General features: G+C 39.8%; 2 protein-coding genes and 1 non-coding gene across 3 annotated transcripts; all 3 read right to left on the reverse strand.

Annotated features, from left to right (window-relative positions):
• Positions 1 to 971: 971 nt before the first annotated feature.
• On the reverse strand, positions 972 to 11,355 carry bod1l1 (biorientation of chromosomes in cell division 1-like 1). Its single transcript, XM_054597130.1, has 26 exons — positions 11,115 to 11,355; positions 10,179 to 10,303; positions 9,800 to 9,990; positions 9,206 to 9,682; positions 8,341 to 8,487; positions 8,036 to 8,187; positions 7,797 to 7,893; positions 7,118 to 7,244; positions 6,943 to 7,000; positions 5,014 to 6,835; positions 4,855 to 4,922; positions 4,488 to 4,614; positions 4,211 to 4,321; positions 4,080 to 4,123; positions 3,931 to 3,982; positions 3,768 to 3,832; positions 3,526 to 3,607; positions 3,240 to 3,298; positions 3,079 to 3,154; positions 2,761 to 2,807; positions 2,440 to 2,596; positions 2,269 to 2,321; positions 1,897 to 2,023; positions 1,467 to 1,519; positions 1,306 to 1,372; positions 972 to 1,015 (listed from the first exon to the last, which is right to left on the reverse strand). The coding sequence occupies exons 1-26, from the start codon at positions 11,229 to 11,231 to the stop codon at positions 972 to 974; spliced, it is 4,545 nt and encodes a 1,514-aa protein (XP_054453105.1). The 5' UTR covers positions 11,232 to 11,355.
• Positions 11,356 to 11,865: 510 nt separating this feature from the next.
• trnal-aag (transfer RNA leucine (anticodon AAG)) lies at positions 11,866 to 11,947 on the reverse strand. Its single transcript has one exon. It is a non-coding gene; the product is annotated as a tRNA-Leu (tRNA).
• A 324-nt stretch (positions 11,948 to 12,271) lies between these two features.
• aurkb (aurora kinase B) lies at positions 12,272 to 16,598 on the reverse strand. The gene is made up of 9 exons (XM_054597662.1): positions 16,482 to 16,598; positions 15,671 to 15,709; positions 15,387 to 15,468; positions 15,255 to 15,300; positions 14,485 to 14,673; positions 13,978 to 14,116; positions 13,634 to 13,782; positions 13,322 to 13,496; positions 12,272 to 12,839 (listed from the first exon to the last, which is right to left on the reverse strand). The coding sequence occupies exons 1-9, from the start codon at positions 16,485 to 16,487 to the stop codon at positions 12,666 to 12,668; spliced, it is 999 nt and encodes a 332-aa protein (XP_054453637.1). The 5' UTR covers positions 16,488 to 16,598; the 3' UTR covers positions 12,272 to 12,665.
• Between the last annotated feature and the right edge of the window lie 1,070 nt (positions 16,599 to 17,668).

Genomic DNA, 17,668 nt, shown 5'->3' on the forward strand with positions numbered 1-17,668 from the left:
AGGATCAAAAGTCGTGCAAGGAGTGCGGTGACCACATCTGGGGATTAAGCACAGGATTCCTTTCATCTTATTCCAAAAAGTGCACACACTGGGTCAGATTGTGTTTCAAACATCTTACTAATATCTTAAAAATACTAATCCAGAATGTGCAGAGGTTCTGACACAGTGAGAATGTGTGCATTAAGTCGGCTGGTTGGCCATTCCGGGAAAAGCTTTTGGTAAAATGTTGTTTTTCACAGAGCAGCGACCCGGCGGCCAGTTTTGGTCGGATTCCCCTTTAAGCTTGAACGTCAATGAGACAAACTCACCGTGTGCCAGCTGCGGTCTCCTCTTTACCGTTCTGTCGACTCGCCCGGGTGGATGGTTTACTTGGCTTGTTTCTGAGGAGCAGTAAAAACAAATGTGGAACAACAGCTGTTGCTGTAGTGCTAAATCTTCGCCCGTGCTTTAATTTAATAGGATGTGACAGTGATGTTGCCTGCTGGGTGCTTCAGAGTGCAAATATTCAGCCGTAAATCAAACAGAGGCTCATTCATCACCACAGAGGATGACAGCGTCTCATAACTGGGACTGTGTTTAAAACTGTGACTCCATAACAAATATGAATAAGTGTCTGATTGTATCTGCAGGTATTCCTGTGTTTTGTCATTAACCACATTTTTAAGATTGAATTGGTCTGATCACATTTGAAATACTTGCTGTTACTTTTTTTTTTTTTTACCAAATAATGAAGTTCCAGTAAAGTATGAATTATTGGTCCACAATAATAAGCCGTCTTGATATCACAGGGATACATTTTCCGCTGGTACATTTATATTAGTATCATTGTTGTTATTGTGGTTCAGCTGTTGAATTACCGTTCAGCCTCCAGGCGAGATGCTGCCCGCGTGGTCGCTCTGGTTGCGGTTCCTTTTTCTTCCTCCTCTTTCTCACCATCATCGTCCTCCTTTTTATCCTCATCATTCTCATCATCAATATGTTATTAAGACACTTCTGCAGTTTTTGTCCTTTTTATCTGTGGGCAAGATGATGAAAGGTTGCATATTATCATCATCATCATCATCATCAATATGTTATGCTAAGACACTTCACTGGAGTTGAATCAGTTCTTCGATGTAAAAAAAGTATTTTAATAACAAGTTAGGCACATATGAATCATCACTGAGATGAGAAACAGTTTTATCATACCAAACTGCAGTATAAGTTTCAAAATAATATTAAGGAATAATAATAATTTTGTGTGTTTTAGATGCAGTATTGAAGAACCTGCACAGTAATGTTTAAAGTGCGTGAGTGTTTTCTTACCACCACTATCAGGTTGTTGATCACTTTGTTCCTGTTGACTGTCGTCCTTCTTTACCTCCTCTTCAGCCTGTAGAATTATAAATTCTAGTTTAATACACATCAAGACACTAATTAATACAAATTTAACTGGTGGAATTGCAGACCAGGACAACAAATCTCACCTCCACAGATTCCTCCATTTCCTCTGATCTCTTCCTCTTCATTGCTGGTTTACCTGGAATAGAAATATCATCAAAAATAATAAAAACCAACCACCCCAAAAAAATATTTTGTGATGTCAACCTCATCATAGCAAAGCTGCCAGCCTTCCCTTGTGTCAACTCTCATTGCCAAATCACTCATTAATACTAATTTACAATCTGTTAACAGTGACGGGACCAAAATAAATCTTGTTTAATAAAACATCATGTTATTAAATGCACCAATAAGCTGTTGAGGCTCTCTTAGTCTTCGAGTTTGTAATGCATGCTCTGAAAGACATGTAGCCACATCTCTTTCTAATGTTGTTCACCATTTATAGAGTGCACAGTTCTTTGAGACATTTAAAGACAGAGGAAACCAAAAACAAGATGGAATTCAAAATAAACCTACGTGTGTCAGTGGTCTCTTTAGAGTCCGAGCCGCCTGCAGCTTCAGTGTCTTCTGGAACAGGAGACGGTGGATTGACTTCACTTCCTTGCTGTGCGATTTTCTTTGGTCCACTTTCCTCCTCAGTTCTCTACAGAGTTTTTGTGAAGAAAAAAAACACACTTAAAAAACACAAGATACAGTACAATGCACTCAATGTCCTCTACAAACTATCATGCATTGTGTCTACAGACAGAATTCAATCATCATGTGTGGTGACTATTTTTTCAACAGCTAACTCACAATGTCACATAAAGTAATAAACATGGTAATGTTAAGTTGTCTAAAGGGAAGTATCTTAACATGTATGTACATGTTGGAGGTTTGTTAACGTACCTCTTCTGTTTCGGTGCTCTCCTTGTCCTGCTTCTCATCCTTCTTCTGATTATCTGAGGTTCAAAAAAATAATAGCAACATCTCAGAAAACAGAGTCAAGACTCTTAAATTATTTCACTCTGCAGCACTTATTAAATAGCTCAAACAACATTTGTGTTTTCTAAATTTTACCAGCAGTGGCCTCTTTGGCAGCAACTTCTGAATGTTTTTCTGAGCAGCTTGAAGTTTCCTCTAATGTCTCAGGCTCTTTAGGTTGGTCCTTCTCTGCCTCCACTGTGGTTTTGGATGACCGACCCCTGCGTGGTGTTCTGACCTCCACAACCTTCTCCTTAAGGTAAAAAAAAGTACATAAGTAAATCAATAGATACAGATATCAAATAAAAACACGGAAAAAAAAATGATTTCTGCAGTCATTTGTGTATTTTATAAGATTTTCAAAACCCCACAAATTTTACAATTACATGATTTTTTTATGAAATAGGCTGTATTTACCTCAGCAGACGGTTGCTCTTTACTTTCCTTTTCATCCCTCTCGTCACCTGATCAGTTTCAGAAACACAAAACACATTATTTCATAAAATGAAAAGATAAAGAATAAAATAATAACCATCTGTCGAAACTCATTCTAAGGCAGTTAAACTGTAAATGCAATAATTTAATCCATAATTGTTAATGTTTTTTACTAACTATACCTTCTTCAGCTAACTGATTAATAATAGTTTTCCAATGAAATGACAATTTTACATTTTCACAAACTTTGACAAATCAAGTTAATCGTTGAATCTTGAAATGTCGAAATGAAAATCTCACCAGATTCTTTCACTGCTGCAGCTTTCTGAGTGGACAGCTTCCGTTTACGTCTTCCTCGTCCCTCCGTCTTCTCTTCCTACATCACAAAAAAGTGTTATCACAGAGGGAAGGGTCCTGTATCAACACGTACAACTATCAAACATGTAAGAGTGTGTCGTTACCTTTTCTGACAGATCTGATCCCTTCTCATTTTCCTGGCTGTCTGCACTGGAGACATTACCTGAGCAACACAAACAAGTATCAATGACTGAAATGAACTGAAAAAGGACTGACTTCTACAGTGGAGGAATAAGAAAAAACATAATGTGAAAAATATTCAGTCCCAGTTTCAGCTTCCTGAAGGTGCATCAAGCTTTTCTTCCATCCTCAATGGACAGCGTTACTTTTCAAACTGTAAATATCTTGTTGTTAGCAGCAGAGGGATTTTCATAAAAAGTCACAACTCACTGATTTGTTTGACCAGCTTGGACTGACTCTCAGATCCACTTTCTTTGATCTCCTCTGTCTTCTGCGGGACAGTTTGTTCCATCTAAACATAATTTATAAGATACAAAGCTCAAAAAAGAAGCATAATACATATACAGTGTGCACACAGGAGATATAGATCAGAGAGATGCTAGGTACTAATGTTACACTTTGTTTAGATGTAAACAACCTGTAAGTGAGCATGACTGAGGTTGAACACTTACAGGTTGTGGATCACTCTTCTCCGTTGCAGCATTTTCTTCCTCCACTGTCTTACTCTCAGCTTCACCTAGTGGGGAAAAGAAGAAGTAGGGTTAAAAAATACTACCTATGCACTTAAAATATTAAGAGGGTTTTAATTTCATTTAGATTAAAGTAAGGACTTACGGTTATCTACGTCCATCTTGGCCTGGTTGTCCTCAGATGCCCCTTCCTCTGCCTAGTTTTTAAAGAGAGATGACTTTGAGGTTTAGTATGGCGTGACAATATTAAGAAAGTGAACAATTCGAATTTGTAAATCATAAATGTTATCTCACCTTTGGGCTCGTCTTTGTGTCTGTAGCCTCTGGCTCAGTTTGCTCTAAAGTAGCGACAGGGTGTTACAGGAGTTAACAGTCAAAGAAAACCCATATTGTTCATTTAAAAAATAATGTTTTCAAGCACGCACCTTGTTTAGTGGTCATTTCTGAGCCTGGTTCAGTGGTTTCAGAAGCAACTGCAATTGTGCTTTTATCTGTGTTCCCTTCCACTTCAGCGTCCGACACAACAGCACCAGCAGCTGCAATATTATAGAAAGTGGAAAGGTTGATGCTAGGCCAATGAAAATGTCTTTCATCAAACCACAAACTTCACATTGGATATCAAAATAAATTATAATTGTGTAGTTCAAAACACGAGAGAGAAGATCTGAATTTAAGCTTTAATGGGAGAAAAGAAAATTTTACCTTCTTCGCCAGCTGCTGCTGGCGGTGCCGTGTTTCCATCTGGCTGTGATTCAGGAGCAATCTCTGCACATTTGGCTTCATCTTCATTTAAAAGAGCCTGACGGTCATTTGAGGTGGTGTCCTCCTCCTATGTAGAAGACAGAAGAATGTTTTTCCACACCTTTTCTAAATAACACTTTAGATAAATGCTACTTTTGCACGAATTATATATATATATATAGAATTTTATATTTGCGATTCAAAGAAGCTCACAGGGACTGGTGAAATAGTCCAAAAAGGTTAATTAAAAGCCGAATGAACAATGTCTTTATCCGTAAACAGAACAAAGGCAATTTAATCTAATGAATGTGACATGTATTTGTTTTACCTGTGGAGCCAGAGACTCAGACATTTTTTTTGCCACATCCATTTCTTTCTCTGATTTTGCAGACGCATCTGTAAGAGAGATACATTTCTGTTTAAGGAAACATTCTGACATGTTTAGGTAACGGATAATACACACATTTTACCATCTGTTTGTATTTACCTGACGTGTTTGGTTTTTCATCGACAGTTTGTTGAGATGCAACAGGTGACGGCTCCGAGGCTGTAAACTCAGCTTCAGCAGCTGTTTGCACATCCATAGGAGGCTTCTCTTCTTCAGCTGCAGTGGTTTCAATCAGTTGAGGGGAAGTCTGGTTCACATCTGGGTCTTTCCTGGCGTCTTGGCAAATTAGGGCGGAGGACACTGTACTTTCGGGATCCATGGAGAGCAGAGTCAGAGCGGCCTCTTTCATCTTCAAATCAGCGTCCTGCAGAGTCATCTCGGGCTTCGCATCCTCCCGACTGCTCTCAGGAGGAAGTCTCGCCTCTTCTGAGGCACAAACGTCCATGAGAGCCAGCAGAGCGTCGGCCTCGGCCGGCAGAGCTGGCGTCTCGCTCAGCTGCGACTCCGTTTCGCCCTCCGGTGGCTCAGGGGTGATGTCGCTTAGTGCGTCACATGTGTCGTCGGAGAAGGAGCTGGCGACGGTGGTGGTGACGGGGTCGGAGTCGGTGCTCGTGTCTTGGAGGAGAGAGCGTTTCTTCGGCTGCTCCTCTGCGTCAAGTGAGGAAACTGACGACTTTGAAGATTTATCAGACTTTTCCAGTTTGTCTTCTCGGGGCGTTTTCTTCTCCTCTTGGCTATCATCTTTCTTCTCTGGGGCTTTATCCTTTTTTTCAGTTTTTTTCTTGGCATTCTTATTATCGGATTTCTCAAGGAGAGGTTCCTCTGAGACTTTCCGCTGTTCCTTTGCATTTCCCTCTTTCTTTTTCTCCTTTGTTGTCTCAGGTTTGCCGATGGAAGCGCCTCCTGCACTTTTGACTTCTGAACTCTGAACTTTACTATCCGGCTTTGATAACAATAACGTCTTTGTTTCCTCTTTGGATTTTGATTTTGATTTTTCCAGGATTCTTCCTTTATCTATTGGCTTTGCTTTTTTTGGCTCTTTGTCAATTTCAGAGCTGGACTTGTTGGATTTCTGGTCTTGATCTGCTTTCGTCTTTTCCTTCTCGCTGTCTTTACTGTCAGTTTTAGATTTGGGTTTGTCTCCTGTCCTATCCTCACTGTGGCTCTTTGACCTTTTCAGGACTTCCTTGGAGTGTTTATCCTTCTTCTTGATGCTGTCGGCCCCGGGCTCCATGTCAGGCCGGTCCTCGGATGAGCAGGCAGAATCAAGACGGAGCAGCTGCTTGAAATCACTTTTTGCTGATGTTTTCTCTCCTTTGGCCTTTTCTTTGCTCTTATCCTTATCTTTCTCCTTTTCCCTATTTTTGTCCTTCTCTGCTTTGACAGTCTCCACAGATGGAGCTTTTGACTTCTTGACAGTAGCATCTTTAGGACCCTCGTCTGCCACACCTTCTGACAGAGACGACTTTCCTTCTCTTGTGGTTGCAGCCGTCTTCTTCTCACTTTTAATCTTAAACTTCTTCTCACCTTTCTCCTCAGAGGTCACTTTAACAGCAGCACCTTCCTTCTGCTGAGATTCATCCGCCGGATGTTCAGATTTTTTCTCCTGCTTTTGTTTGAGTTTGGCGTGTTCATCTGACAAGCTGCGTTCTTTCTCTTTGCGTTCTTTAAAGTGAAGTTCTCTTCGGGAAAACCGATCAAATTTCCCAACTGTGCGCTGTTTGAGACCCTCTTGGGAACCCTGCTCCAACTCCAGGATGAAGGAGTGGGTCCGGCCTTTTTCAGACAGCTTTTTGGTTTCACTGGAGTCTTCTGAGACGCTGCCGCTCGTCCTTCTGTGCCTCTCATCAGACAATGCTGATTCTGACATATTTCTTATCAATTTCGGTTGTGGGGGCTTTGAAGCTGTAGATTTCACTTCCTAATTATTAAAAGGACAAAACAGAGAAATGCTTGTTACAACTCACCAATCAAAAGACAAACCTGTTAGCTATGAAATCTGTTTTATTCGTGATGGCTTTCACATACCGCCTTCTTGGATCCTTCTGCTTCTCCTCTCTTTTTGCTTGAAACATCTCCCTCTTTCCTGAAGAGTGAAATTGATGAATATATTTATATTTATAGATTTTTGTATATCTAAACATATGGATATTGTGTTAAGCAGCAGCTGCGTGAGTTTGCATCACAGCCTTTGATTACTCACCTTGAGTCTAACTTCCTCTTCCTGTTAAGAGCCATTTTTTTCTCCAGAACTTTTCTTTCTTTGCGAGCCTCTTTGGCTCTGGGGCCGTCCAGCCCAGCTGAGTCTCCGCTCTTTTGTTTTTTGTGATCTGTGTAGGAAACAGAATCTGGTAAATGACACGACAGCTGAGAGTAAACAAGACTATTTTGAAGATTTTTTTAAGATGTGAACAATTACACTACGTTACATTACAGTCATTTAGCAGACGCTTTTATCCAAAGTGACTTACAATCAGTAGTATATTACATATCATTCACCCATTCACACACTGATGACAGGCTACCATGCAAGGTGCCACCATCAGACTCTAACTAACATTCATGCAACATCCAGTCCACTTCGGGAGCAACTTGGGGTTAAGTGTCTTGCCCAAGGACACGATCGACTCGAACCACCGACCCCGGATTCGAACCACCGACCCTCCACTACGCCACAGCCGCAATGACAACATGCAGCCAGTTTGACTTGACAAACTGGACCTCACACACTGCAATTTACAGATTTTTTACAATCTTCGTGTCTCTTGACCAGCGAGAAACGAAACAGGCAACAAAACCAGCAGGTGACAAAAAAAAAACAAAGCCCACAAATATGAAAGTAGTTGACAGCAGGCGGCTCACACATGACAGACAGAAAATACCTTGTTCTTCAACCTGCGCTGCTTTCTGCTTACGCTTCTCTTCCATTCGCTCTCTGTTCTGCTGTCTCTTGAGCAGCCTTTCCTCTTTGTCCTTTGCCTATGAGAACACAGTTGCGAACAGAGGCAGCAATGACAAAAGCCATTAAATAAAACAAAGGATCATAAAGATGATTTATCTATAAATAGAATTAAAGCCCTGCTAATGCTGTACCTTTAGTGTAAACATTCATACAACTCACCGCACTTCTACGACGTTCTTCCACAGTGATTTCATCATCTGAGTCGCTATAGTAACGGGAGTAGAGGAAGGGCTTATGAACGTAAGCCTTGCGGCGAGGTTTACGCTCTTCTGTGTCTCCACTGGCTTTCTTTTCTGCTCCCTCATCTTGATCTGGAGAAAAAAAAAGAAAAAACACACAGGAAAATATTATAATCCGACAGAGCAGAGTTGAAAGTTAATTATCTATGGTTATAGATAGAGATAATTTCACACTTAATGATACAGTAAACTGTTAAAAAATGAGTTTGAAAAAGTTGAGACCACCTGATGGAAGTTCCCCCTCCTCAGAAGAATCAGACTGCAGCTCATCGTCTTCACTTTGTTCCTCGAATGACGACAGGTCGCTGGTGTGGACGGAGCTCACTGTGATGTCACTCAGGCCGTCAAGGTCAGAGTCCTCCAGAAAGTATTCTGCAGAGAAAAGACACATCAGTATCTTGAATTTTTTTTTCACTACCTGAAAAGAAACACTAACATATCAAAGTGAGCGTTGTAGTTTTCATACGTGTGTATGGCTTGTATATGAATTCTGTATTTGTTATACTAACACTCTTAAATTGCTTTTCAGGAGAAAAAGAAAACAGTGGTTCAAATATTCACAAAAAAATAATATATTTTAATATAATCCATTGTAATGTAGCTCAAGTACAGTATAATGTATAATGTATGTATAATGTTAGGTTTACCGATGTTTGCCGCATACAAAACCTGCCCGGATGAGGTCGAAACCATGGCATTAATAATCTTTAGTTCTGCAATAACCCTTTTCATTATCTATTCATCTGTCAGTTATTTTTTTTAATTTAATCCTTGAGTTGTTTTTTTAAACAAATCTGAATATCCTGAAAATGCTCATCACAATTTCCCAAGATGACTTCTTCAAAATTGCTTAAAACTGTCAAACCATTGAAGAACCAAAAATATAAAATATACAAAAGACATAAAGAAACGCAGCAAATCCGGAAATTTTGACTTCAACTATTAGTTTTCTGTCGGAAATCATTTCTGCGTGATCTTTAGTTCCGTGTGTACCATATGAAAAAAGCATTTACATTCCTGAAATGTCACATGTAGTTTTATCAAGAATATTCTAAAAGCGCATAAAGCAGGTGATGGTACAACGGCTCACCTTCCTTTATCCTCTCTCTGGCTTTCTGCTTGGCCTGACTCGTAGATTTCAGCAGATCATCATCCTGCTTCTCTTCCGTTGGTTTTCCTGTTGTTTGGCCGGCGGCTCTTTCTTTCTCCTCTTCTGTCTGCTCCTGAGCTCCTGACTCATCTTCCTCCATCTTCACCTCCTCTATTAACCCCTCTTTTCCCAGATCCATGTGTTCCTGAGTGTCCTCCGTCTTCACTTCCAACGCCTGGACTTCTGCTGCCAGCTCCTCTCCCTCTTCCAGTATCCTCCCGTCATGTTGGCTGTCTCCTTCATCACTAAAACTCATGTCCTGCTCGCCTTCCTCCACCAGCTGCATGGGCTCATCTTGGCCTCTACGTCCTTTATCCGAGCTGGCCCTGACGCTGGCCTCCTGGTTGAGAGAGGTTATGGTGTCCAGGATGGACATGGCGTCGCTGGCAGACGTGGTAGCTGGAGCAGACGACGAGGCTGTAAAAATGTAATGTTAACTAGGTGAGCGTAAGCCAAACACTGTTTATTTTAACATTTAGGAGAAATGAATCATTCAGTTTGTGGTGGCTGATGAAGGGATCAGAAACGTTGTACCTTGCTCAGGAATGCTGATGTCTGGTTTGGTCTCTGTTGGAGGCAGCGGTGGCAGCGGCTCCTCGGAGCAGCTGCCAGGTGACAGAAATTCCCGCACCACCCTCTCCACCTGCGGCCTGAAGGTATGGTTGATTTTGGGATCCACCACTTGGGCCACGATCCTGTCCACTCCCTGCTCCAGCATCCCAGATCTAAGAGGAACAGTCTGATTTTACTTTGGGTTTCCTTTTACGGAAAACTAGCTCTAAAACAGCATAAACAAAAACAAAAAGACAGCAATTATTGAAAAGGTATAAAGTACTTTCCGATGCCGGACTATTAGTTAAGCAGAGATTAACAACAGAGGGTGGAAAGGAGACTTTGCTCCATTCTCACTTACTGCAGCACAAGTTGCCTGATGTTGTTTCTCAGCTGGTTCTTGTTCAGATGAGGGCTCCATGTGTGGTTAGAAAGGTGATTTGAGACAAAGTTGTCCACTCTTTGTTTCAGGTTCAAGTAAGCTGGCTGCAAGAAAAAAAGAAAAGAAAATTATCACAGCGTTATTACTAAGTACCTCCACTTTAGTGCATATTATGTAAGTATAAGTGGTTAGCCTATCTTCTGAAGCAGCCACTGGTTTAATTAAATTAATTTTATTGTAGGATGAAAGTATTTAGTTTAGTGTCTGTGTTGTTTTAACATCAAACTTGAGTCAGCTGCAAAATTACAAACCTTAAAATACAACAAGCATCTAAACTCATGTTGTCCTTTTCTGTCATTTTCTTTTTGTTTGTGTCACAATTTGATCAGTCTGACGTTAACCCACCAAATAACAGAAATCCAGTTTGTTTACAAGAGATGTCTAACGAGGCGTTCACCTCTCTGGGGTCTACTTTACCTCAAACATGAGTATCATCACTATGTGGGATAAATGTCCTTTGATAGTGAATTACTTTTTTATCAAACTAAAGTAACTTGTTCATGCATAGCCTATATAAATAATGAATAATTCCATATTTGGTGTAATAACAACATGTATTGGTATTATCTGCACTATTCACCTTCATTGCAAGTACAGTACAGTACAGGCTCAGTTTGCAATACTCTCCTACAATTTGGGTTTTAATAAAAAGTGAAAAATTGGTTGATTTTGCAGTTTCTATATTGACCCAAACTAATAACTCAGTCATGCCAACCCCTCCACAATACCCCTGAAGGTGATTAACTGTTAAATGTGATGCATTAACATCACATTTAACAGTCTATGTGGTGTCTTTACACAGATATCAGACACAACAATCAAAGATGAAATGTTCTGGATGTTTTCTGACTGTACCTTTGTGTCCACGTCTGCCAGGCAGTCCCTCCTGAACTGGTCGAAGAGCCCCTGTGTCTTTAAGTGGTTGACGATCATGGAGACTAGCTGCGGGTCTCCGGGCGGTAAACCGGCCATGTCTGCGTGAAAACGGTGAGCGTGGGTTGGGTTGATTACAGATAAGTCAGCAATGACGACACGTCGGTGATATCCGCCTTCAACGCGCCGGGCTTCTGTTGTGAAGTTCGATTCAGGTTTGACCCGGAAGTAGAAACCAGTGAACCGGAACTTCTTTGTTTGTTACCAAAATAAAAGTCTACATGTGTTTTTATAAATCTGCTTAACAACAGTTTGTGTTTGGTTAGGATCACACATGAAATCATTATGTGATATTTAAAATATTGGGGGGTTTTTGTGAATGTGTGCAGTTTGAGGTTTTATTTTAAAAAATAAGATTTTCAAAAATAACACTTAACTGGCCCAAATAATTATAAAGAAATGTCGTTGAAAGGATTTATTTTAAATTATCTAACGCTACATATAACTAGGAAGGATAGCCACACATACGAATACTAGTTAGTTGCCAGTTTCTCTGGGACACCTGACTGTTGATTCAACAGTGTTGTGTTCATTTGGGGCCCTCTAGTGGCTTGAATGCCTAAATAAATATCCACACTTCCTGGACAAAACATATAGTCAATCGGATAACCTGTATTTAAACACCCATTCAATGGAAACAGACGGGCAATATTTGAGAGAGGGTAAAAGATGATGGCAGCGGTGGGATTCGAACCCACGCCCCCGAAGAGACTGGAGCCTTAATCCAGCGCCTTAGACCGCTCGGCCACGCTACCGTATTGTGTCGGTGTAGTCAGGTAGCTTTAAGAATTAACACCTACGTGATTGTAACTATGACCATGATTATTCAGAAGAGTCAGTATGTCAATTATGTAGATAGGGTGGATACAATATTAATTACGGCTCCAAAATGTTTTGAATCAAATGGCCACTGAGGTCATTTCATAACTTTCCAAGGTTATTGCCGGCATGTCTTTATCTTATGTTATGATAAACTTTTGGGGTTTGCAAGGTGGCCAAAACATTCACACAATCAATTATTCATTAAATGTCCACAAATTATTTTATAATATTTATTAGAAATTTAAAGTATAGTTTGAGGGAAAATAAAACATGCTTTCCACCCCCAACCCTCAAACACCTCATCTTAAACTATTGGAGAACACAGTCAGCTTTAATCAGTCTAACAGTAGTACTTTGGTGTCAACACCGTTGGATAAAGAAATTCAAAATAGAGCTGTGTCCATTTAAAAAAAGTGTCAGAGAAGAAATGGGAATAAAAACACAAAACACCTCTAGGCAACATACTAGACATAGATAAAGACATCACACTGTACAATATAAAAAAGTAGGTACGCATTCATACCCATCATAAAATGTGCCAGAATAATGGCAGCTTGAAGCCCATGGCAGTGAAACCAAAACATGCTGGCCCAGAGTCTCTTGAGAAGGACAGATAAAACACCCCTCAGTGGGAGGTAAGCAGGCAGGAGCTCAGGATTTCTTGGCGGGGCAGATGGGTGGTAGGACTCGGCGGGAGTTGGTGCGCACCCATGGGTGATCAATGACACTCTGTAGTGAAAGACGATCGATGGGGCTGTGGCGTAGCAGCTTGGTGATCAGGTCCCGTGCACCATCTGAGATGTTCTTGGGGAACTTCAAATCCACCTGCAAGCAGTAAGATAGTATTTATGAATGAAATGTGAAAAAATTAGTGGTGAAGGAGAAACTATGACATTTATTGAGATTCAAGACTTTCAGAAACATATTTAATGCATGTTTCAGAGATGTAAGGCACATTGTGATTGTGCTTCTCTTCATTAGGGATGCACAACTTGAAATTATCTTAAAATGTTTAAATCCTTTGGATCGGCTCATTGAAAGTTGTTTATTTTTAAACAGTTATTGCTTGATGTCTGGTGCATAACGATAATCAGCACATGGTTTGGTATGCTATTCATGGTTTGAAACATTTATTTTTATCAAAGGTTTCCCGAAATCAATGAAAATAAGAAGTTTTAAAGGATTAATTTAATATCAGTTAATCATAGCCAAGACTGTGACTCAACAGAACAGATATGGACCCAAATGATAAGTTCAACATTTCCAACAATTCAGTGGAAATGAGGCATTAGACATCCAACACCAACCTTCATAATTCTTTTGTATGTCTCTGAATGGCTGGCAGTTTCAAACGGTGGGTTTCCGACCAAGCACTCGTAGCAGAGGACCCCGATGCACCACAGGTCCACCTTCTCACTGTGGGTGTGGCCCTCAATCATCTCTGGAGGGAGGTAGTCCAGCGTCCCGCACATTGTACGACGTCTGGATGGGTTTAGAGCAAAGAGGTGAGTAGGGCAAGCAGCAGGGCAGCAACAAGTATGTTCATGTGACATGATTCAGTAATATCAAGCCGTTCTGACAGAACACAGTGACGCCTTACTAGCTCTTAAGTTCCTCACCTGAGAGATGGCGCATGGACGGACCAACCAAAATCTGCAATTTTCAGCTCTCCACGATAGCCGAGAAGCAGATTCTCTGGCTTGATGTCCCGATGAATCACTTTCTTCTCATGGCAATACATCAGTGCATCAGATATCTCCTCCATGTACTGGATAATAAAAAGTTGTTCAATACAATTAAAATAAGATTGTAGATATAATCAACAGCAGTCAAACTGCTGTTCGAGCACATGTTACAGTGAGGATTTGCTGATTACTATTACAATTAATAAAATAGGTTAATTGACCAAATAAATAATAGCACAAATAAAAGGTTATCTTATGAAAGCAGCAGAAGCTCTTACTGTGGCAGTACGCTGGTCGTCAAATCTTCCACATCTCTGCAGCTCCTTGTACATTTCACCGCGCGGGGCGTACTCGAGCACCAAGAAGACCCTCTTTCGGTCATGGAAATAATTGTAGAAGCGCAAAATGTTGGGGTGTCTGAGGAGAAATCAGATTATTTTTAAAGTTAGCATGTTCATAGGATGAAATCAAGATTCCTATGTGAGATGTTGATTATATCGAAGTTGAAAAAATGCCTTATTCCATTTTTAAAACAAAATGCTTATACGCAGAGAATGTTTGGTTAATGCAGAACCTAGTGAGCCAATGTTTTCATGTAGCTCAAAGCAAATCCAACCTACAAATAATTCTTCAAAGATGATAAATGTTCCTGTAATTGTTAGCATAGTTGTACACAGGGACATTTTCCCAGAATGAAAGCCTATTATGTACTCCTTATGCCACGGTTAGTTTGAGGAAGGTCAATATGCTGTTGAAATTATGAAAATGTTTTTCAGAATACTCACTTGAGATGTGCCTGAATCTCAATCTCCCTCCTGAGTTGATGCTCTACACCCTCCTTCTCCATCTGGGACTTGAACAACACCTTCAGCGCCACAATCGACTGCAGCTTCTTCACCCTAGCAAGGTAGACATTACCGAATTTGCCCTTCCCAAGTGGCCGACCGATGTCAAAGTCATCGATGGAGACTTTCCTGATGGAGTAAAAAGATCGATATTATCATGTTTAACATTTAAATGTATGAAAGTAGGGCTGCAGCAAATTGTTGGAAGCTTTGAAAATTCGTAACCTTGAATGCTGCAAAGCTTTTTTCCCCTCTGTTACTAATCATTGTGTTTAAACCCGGTAGTTTTGCAAATTTGAGATAGAGATTAGGTACAGTAATGTTAATAGTATAATACTATTTGCAGATTACAGTTATGGCTGCGTAGAATTGTTTTCAACTCTGTTTCCCAAATATTTCCAATACTACTAAGCATTTTAAGTCCAAAAGTCAAAATTGATTGAAAAAAGATAGATGCAATAATTACTAAATTCACAAAATGTCACTATCTAACAAAATATTCACATATAATCTGTCTGTTTGTATACAACCACAGTACCTAAATCTATTTCTTCCCCCTTTTTTAAGGCAACAACGTCATTAAAAGCTTCATTCGATAATCAACAGAAGCTTTGAAAGTCAAAATTTAGTTCATCCCTGTATGAAAGCATAACAAAAAACAGAACTGGCAACCAATACACGACTCGAGGAGTACAAGAGGGTTTACTTACTTTGAGGCTGTACTGGAGGATGCACCAAGACACTCCCTCCCAGGGCCTGGTGATGAAATAATAATGCAATCAAAACAAGCCCATTTCTTGAGGGGTCTGACTGCCATCTGTATGTGAGGAGGGTAATAATACCTGTGACTGCATTTTTGTCCATCTCTGTTCGTGGCTTCACCTGAACACGCTGTGGGCCTGCCATCATGCTTGGGGTCGCAAACTGGTATTAAGAAGCAAACGCAGATTTAGAAATGCATCAATGTTGACTTTTTTTTCAGCTAATAATAGTATCCAATATTGTTTGATACCCATGCCAATGCTTGCATTCTTATTTGTCTGTGGTTTAACAATTGTTGGTAATCAAATGTTGCTTAAACACAGACGTCAAATCCAAACATCTTTTTACAATTATTAAATCTTACCGGTCGCTGGAAACCCCTGGGCTCATAATTCTCCTTATTCTGTAAAGAAATACATAAAACTCACATTAACTGACAATACATTGGAGCTTTTGTGTCTTTTCTCGAAGGTCAGAAACTATTCCCCTTGATTTTATTTATTTTTTGGCAACAGACTTTTACTTGCGGCTGCAGGTCTGTGCCACCTTTATTAAACCAGAATGATGACTCAAAGCTGAGTCATTGTGTTAGGGCTCAGCTTCTTCTTCCCCTGTGACTTTCTCCTCAATGTGTATTTGCTTGGAACAACTTGTGTTTACCAGAGAAGCCATTTTGGGGTTTCTTTGTGGTGTCACATTATTTTTTTTCTGATATGTTGCAAGCATCGTTTACAATGCACTAAATAACTTAACATCAAAGCTTTAACGCTGAATAATTGTCACATCATCAGTCACAGACTTGTTTGATCTGAGCTGCATCCAGTGCCCCCTGTGGCTAACAATGCTAACATAACTTAGCTTCAGGAGGCCACTGTTTGGGGAGGCACCATGACATAATGTCGGGTGTAATGCATGGACGACAGACTAAACCACGGGTGACTTCAGTTTAAATCACCTTGCCATGTATGATGTTTGTTCGTACGTGTTGTTATAACTCAGCACCATGCTTTGTTAGCTTATAAAGCTAGCAGACTCAATGCTAACGGTAGCTAACTCAGCTAGCCAAGCTCTGTGTTCTATTAAAGCAATGTAATTAACGCTTATACGAACTGTTCGGTGAACTCATGTGTTACTCAGTCTTATTCCTCTATCCAACATTAGAAAACAATAGTTACCTGCATCGTAGTGAAGAGTTGTAGTATAAGGTTTTCAGTAGAGAAAGCCCAATGTTAATATTTTGAACTTCCCCGGCCGCCAACGTTTTCAAAAGCTGCCCTTCTCGGACGTGATTGGTCGGTGTGCTCTACAGAAAGGGCTCCCATTGGCCACGATTGTTACGAGAGAACGCCTGTGATTGGTCGAGGCCACGCTAGCCAGACGTAGACCCGCCCTCATTTCCTACGCGTCATCAGTAATGGCTGCTGTCTTCTGGGTGTCTTTCTGTTGCTTTTTTTTAACAGCCTGGACAAGTATATTTAAATATCTTAAAAGCCTGTTGTGCCGTTTCTTAGAAAGAGGTGATGTTATTATTAGTGACAAAATGATCATTATTAAATATCTGCCGGTTTGTTCACTATTATTTCAATTAAATGGCAAATATTTCTCAGAAGTCAAGATGACGTTTTAAATTTTGTTGTACAGTACCAGTCAAAGGTTTGGACACACCTTCTCATTCAATGGTTTTTATTTATTTTTTTATTTTTTTCTACATTGTAGATTATTATTGAAGACATCCAAACTATGAAGGAACACATTATGTGGTCAACAAACAAATGCTCAACAAACCAGAATATGTTTTATATTTTAGATTCTTCAAAGTAGTTGAATGAGAAGGTGTGTCCAAACTTTTGACTGGTACTGTATGTCCAATAAAAAGTCAAAAGATATTATATTTACAATGATATGAAATACAGAGATAAAGAAAAACACACCTTACAGAAGCTGAAAGCCAAACAAAGCATGGTGAATGTGACTGACACAATTAACTCACTATACACATTTTCTGCCAATCAACTATTTGATAAATTAACTAATTGTTTCAACACTGATAACATCCTTTTGTTGCAGATCATATAAGTGTCACCAAGATAATCAAAAATGAAGCTTAATGACAGCTTAACATTGTTAAACATATCATACGTATTTACTAATTCAGAAGCAGCAAATGCTGTTCATTTGTATATATTGAGTTAAGTCGATATCTATAAGCTTGTTGATTCCATGGTTTCACAAGAAGTGGTTCTGTCACTCAAAACAGAGATCTTTAATTCATTTTTTTATCGAATGATGCAATTGACTAATACAATACAACAACAAAAAAGACAAATTAAACTTTAAGATGTATTTGTTCAAAATAAGGTTT

Source organism: Anoplopoma fimbria, chromosome 4, assembly GCF_027596085.1.
Source record: "Anoplopoma fimbria isolate UVic2021 breed Golden Eagle Sablefish chromosome 4, Afim_UVic_2022, whole genome shotgun sequence".
Lineage (NCBI taxonomy): Eukaryota > Metazoa > Chordata > Actinopteri > Perciformes > Anoplopomatidae > Anoplopoma > Anoplopoma fimbria.

Excerpts from the sequence above, each read along its gene's own strand:
- aurkb (XM_054597662.1), bottom strand. Across the intron at positions 14,117-14,484 it reads GAGATTCAGGCACATCTCAA|ACACCCCAACATTTTGCGCT; the intron begins GTGAGTATTCTG and ends ATTTCTCCTCAG. Across the intron at positions 12,840-13,321 it reads CATACAAAAGAATTATGAAG|GTGGATTTGAAGTTCCCCAA; the intron begins GTTGGTGTTGGA and ends TACTGCTTGCAG.
- bod1l1 (XM_054597130.1), bottom strand. The coding sequence starts at position 11,231 with ATGGCCGGTTTACCGCCCGGAGACCCGCAGCTAGTCTCCATGATCGTC. Across the intron at positions 4,615-4,854 it reads CTGAGTCTCTGGCTCCACAG|GAGGAGGACACCACCTCAAA; the intron begins GTAAAACAAATA and ends TCTTCTACATAG. Across the intron at positions 2,322-2,439 it reads TGCCAAAGAGGCCACTGCTG|ATAATCAGAAGAAGGATGAG; the intron begins GTAAAATTTAGA and ends TTTGAACCTCAG.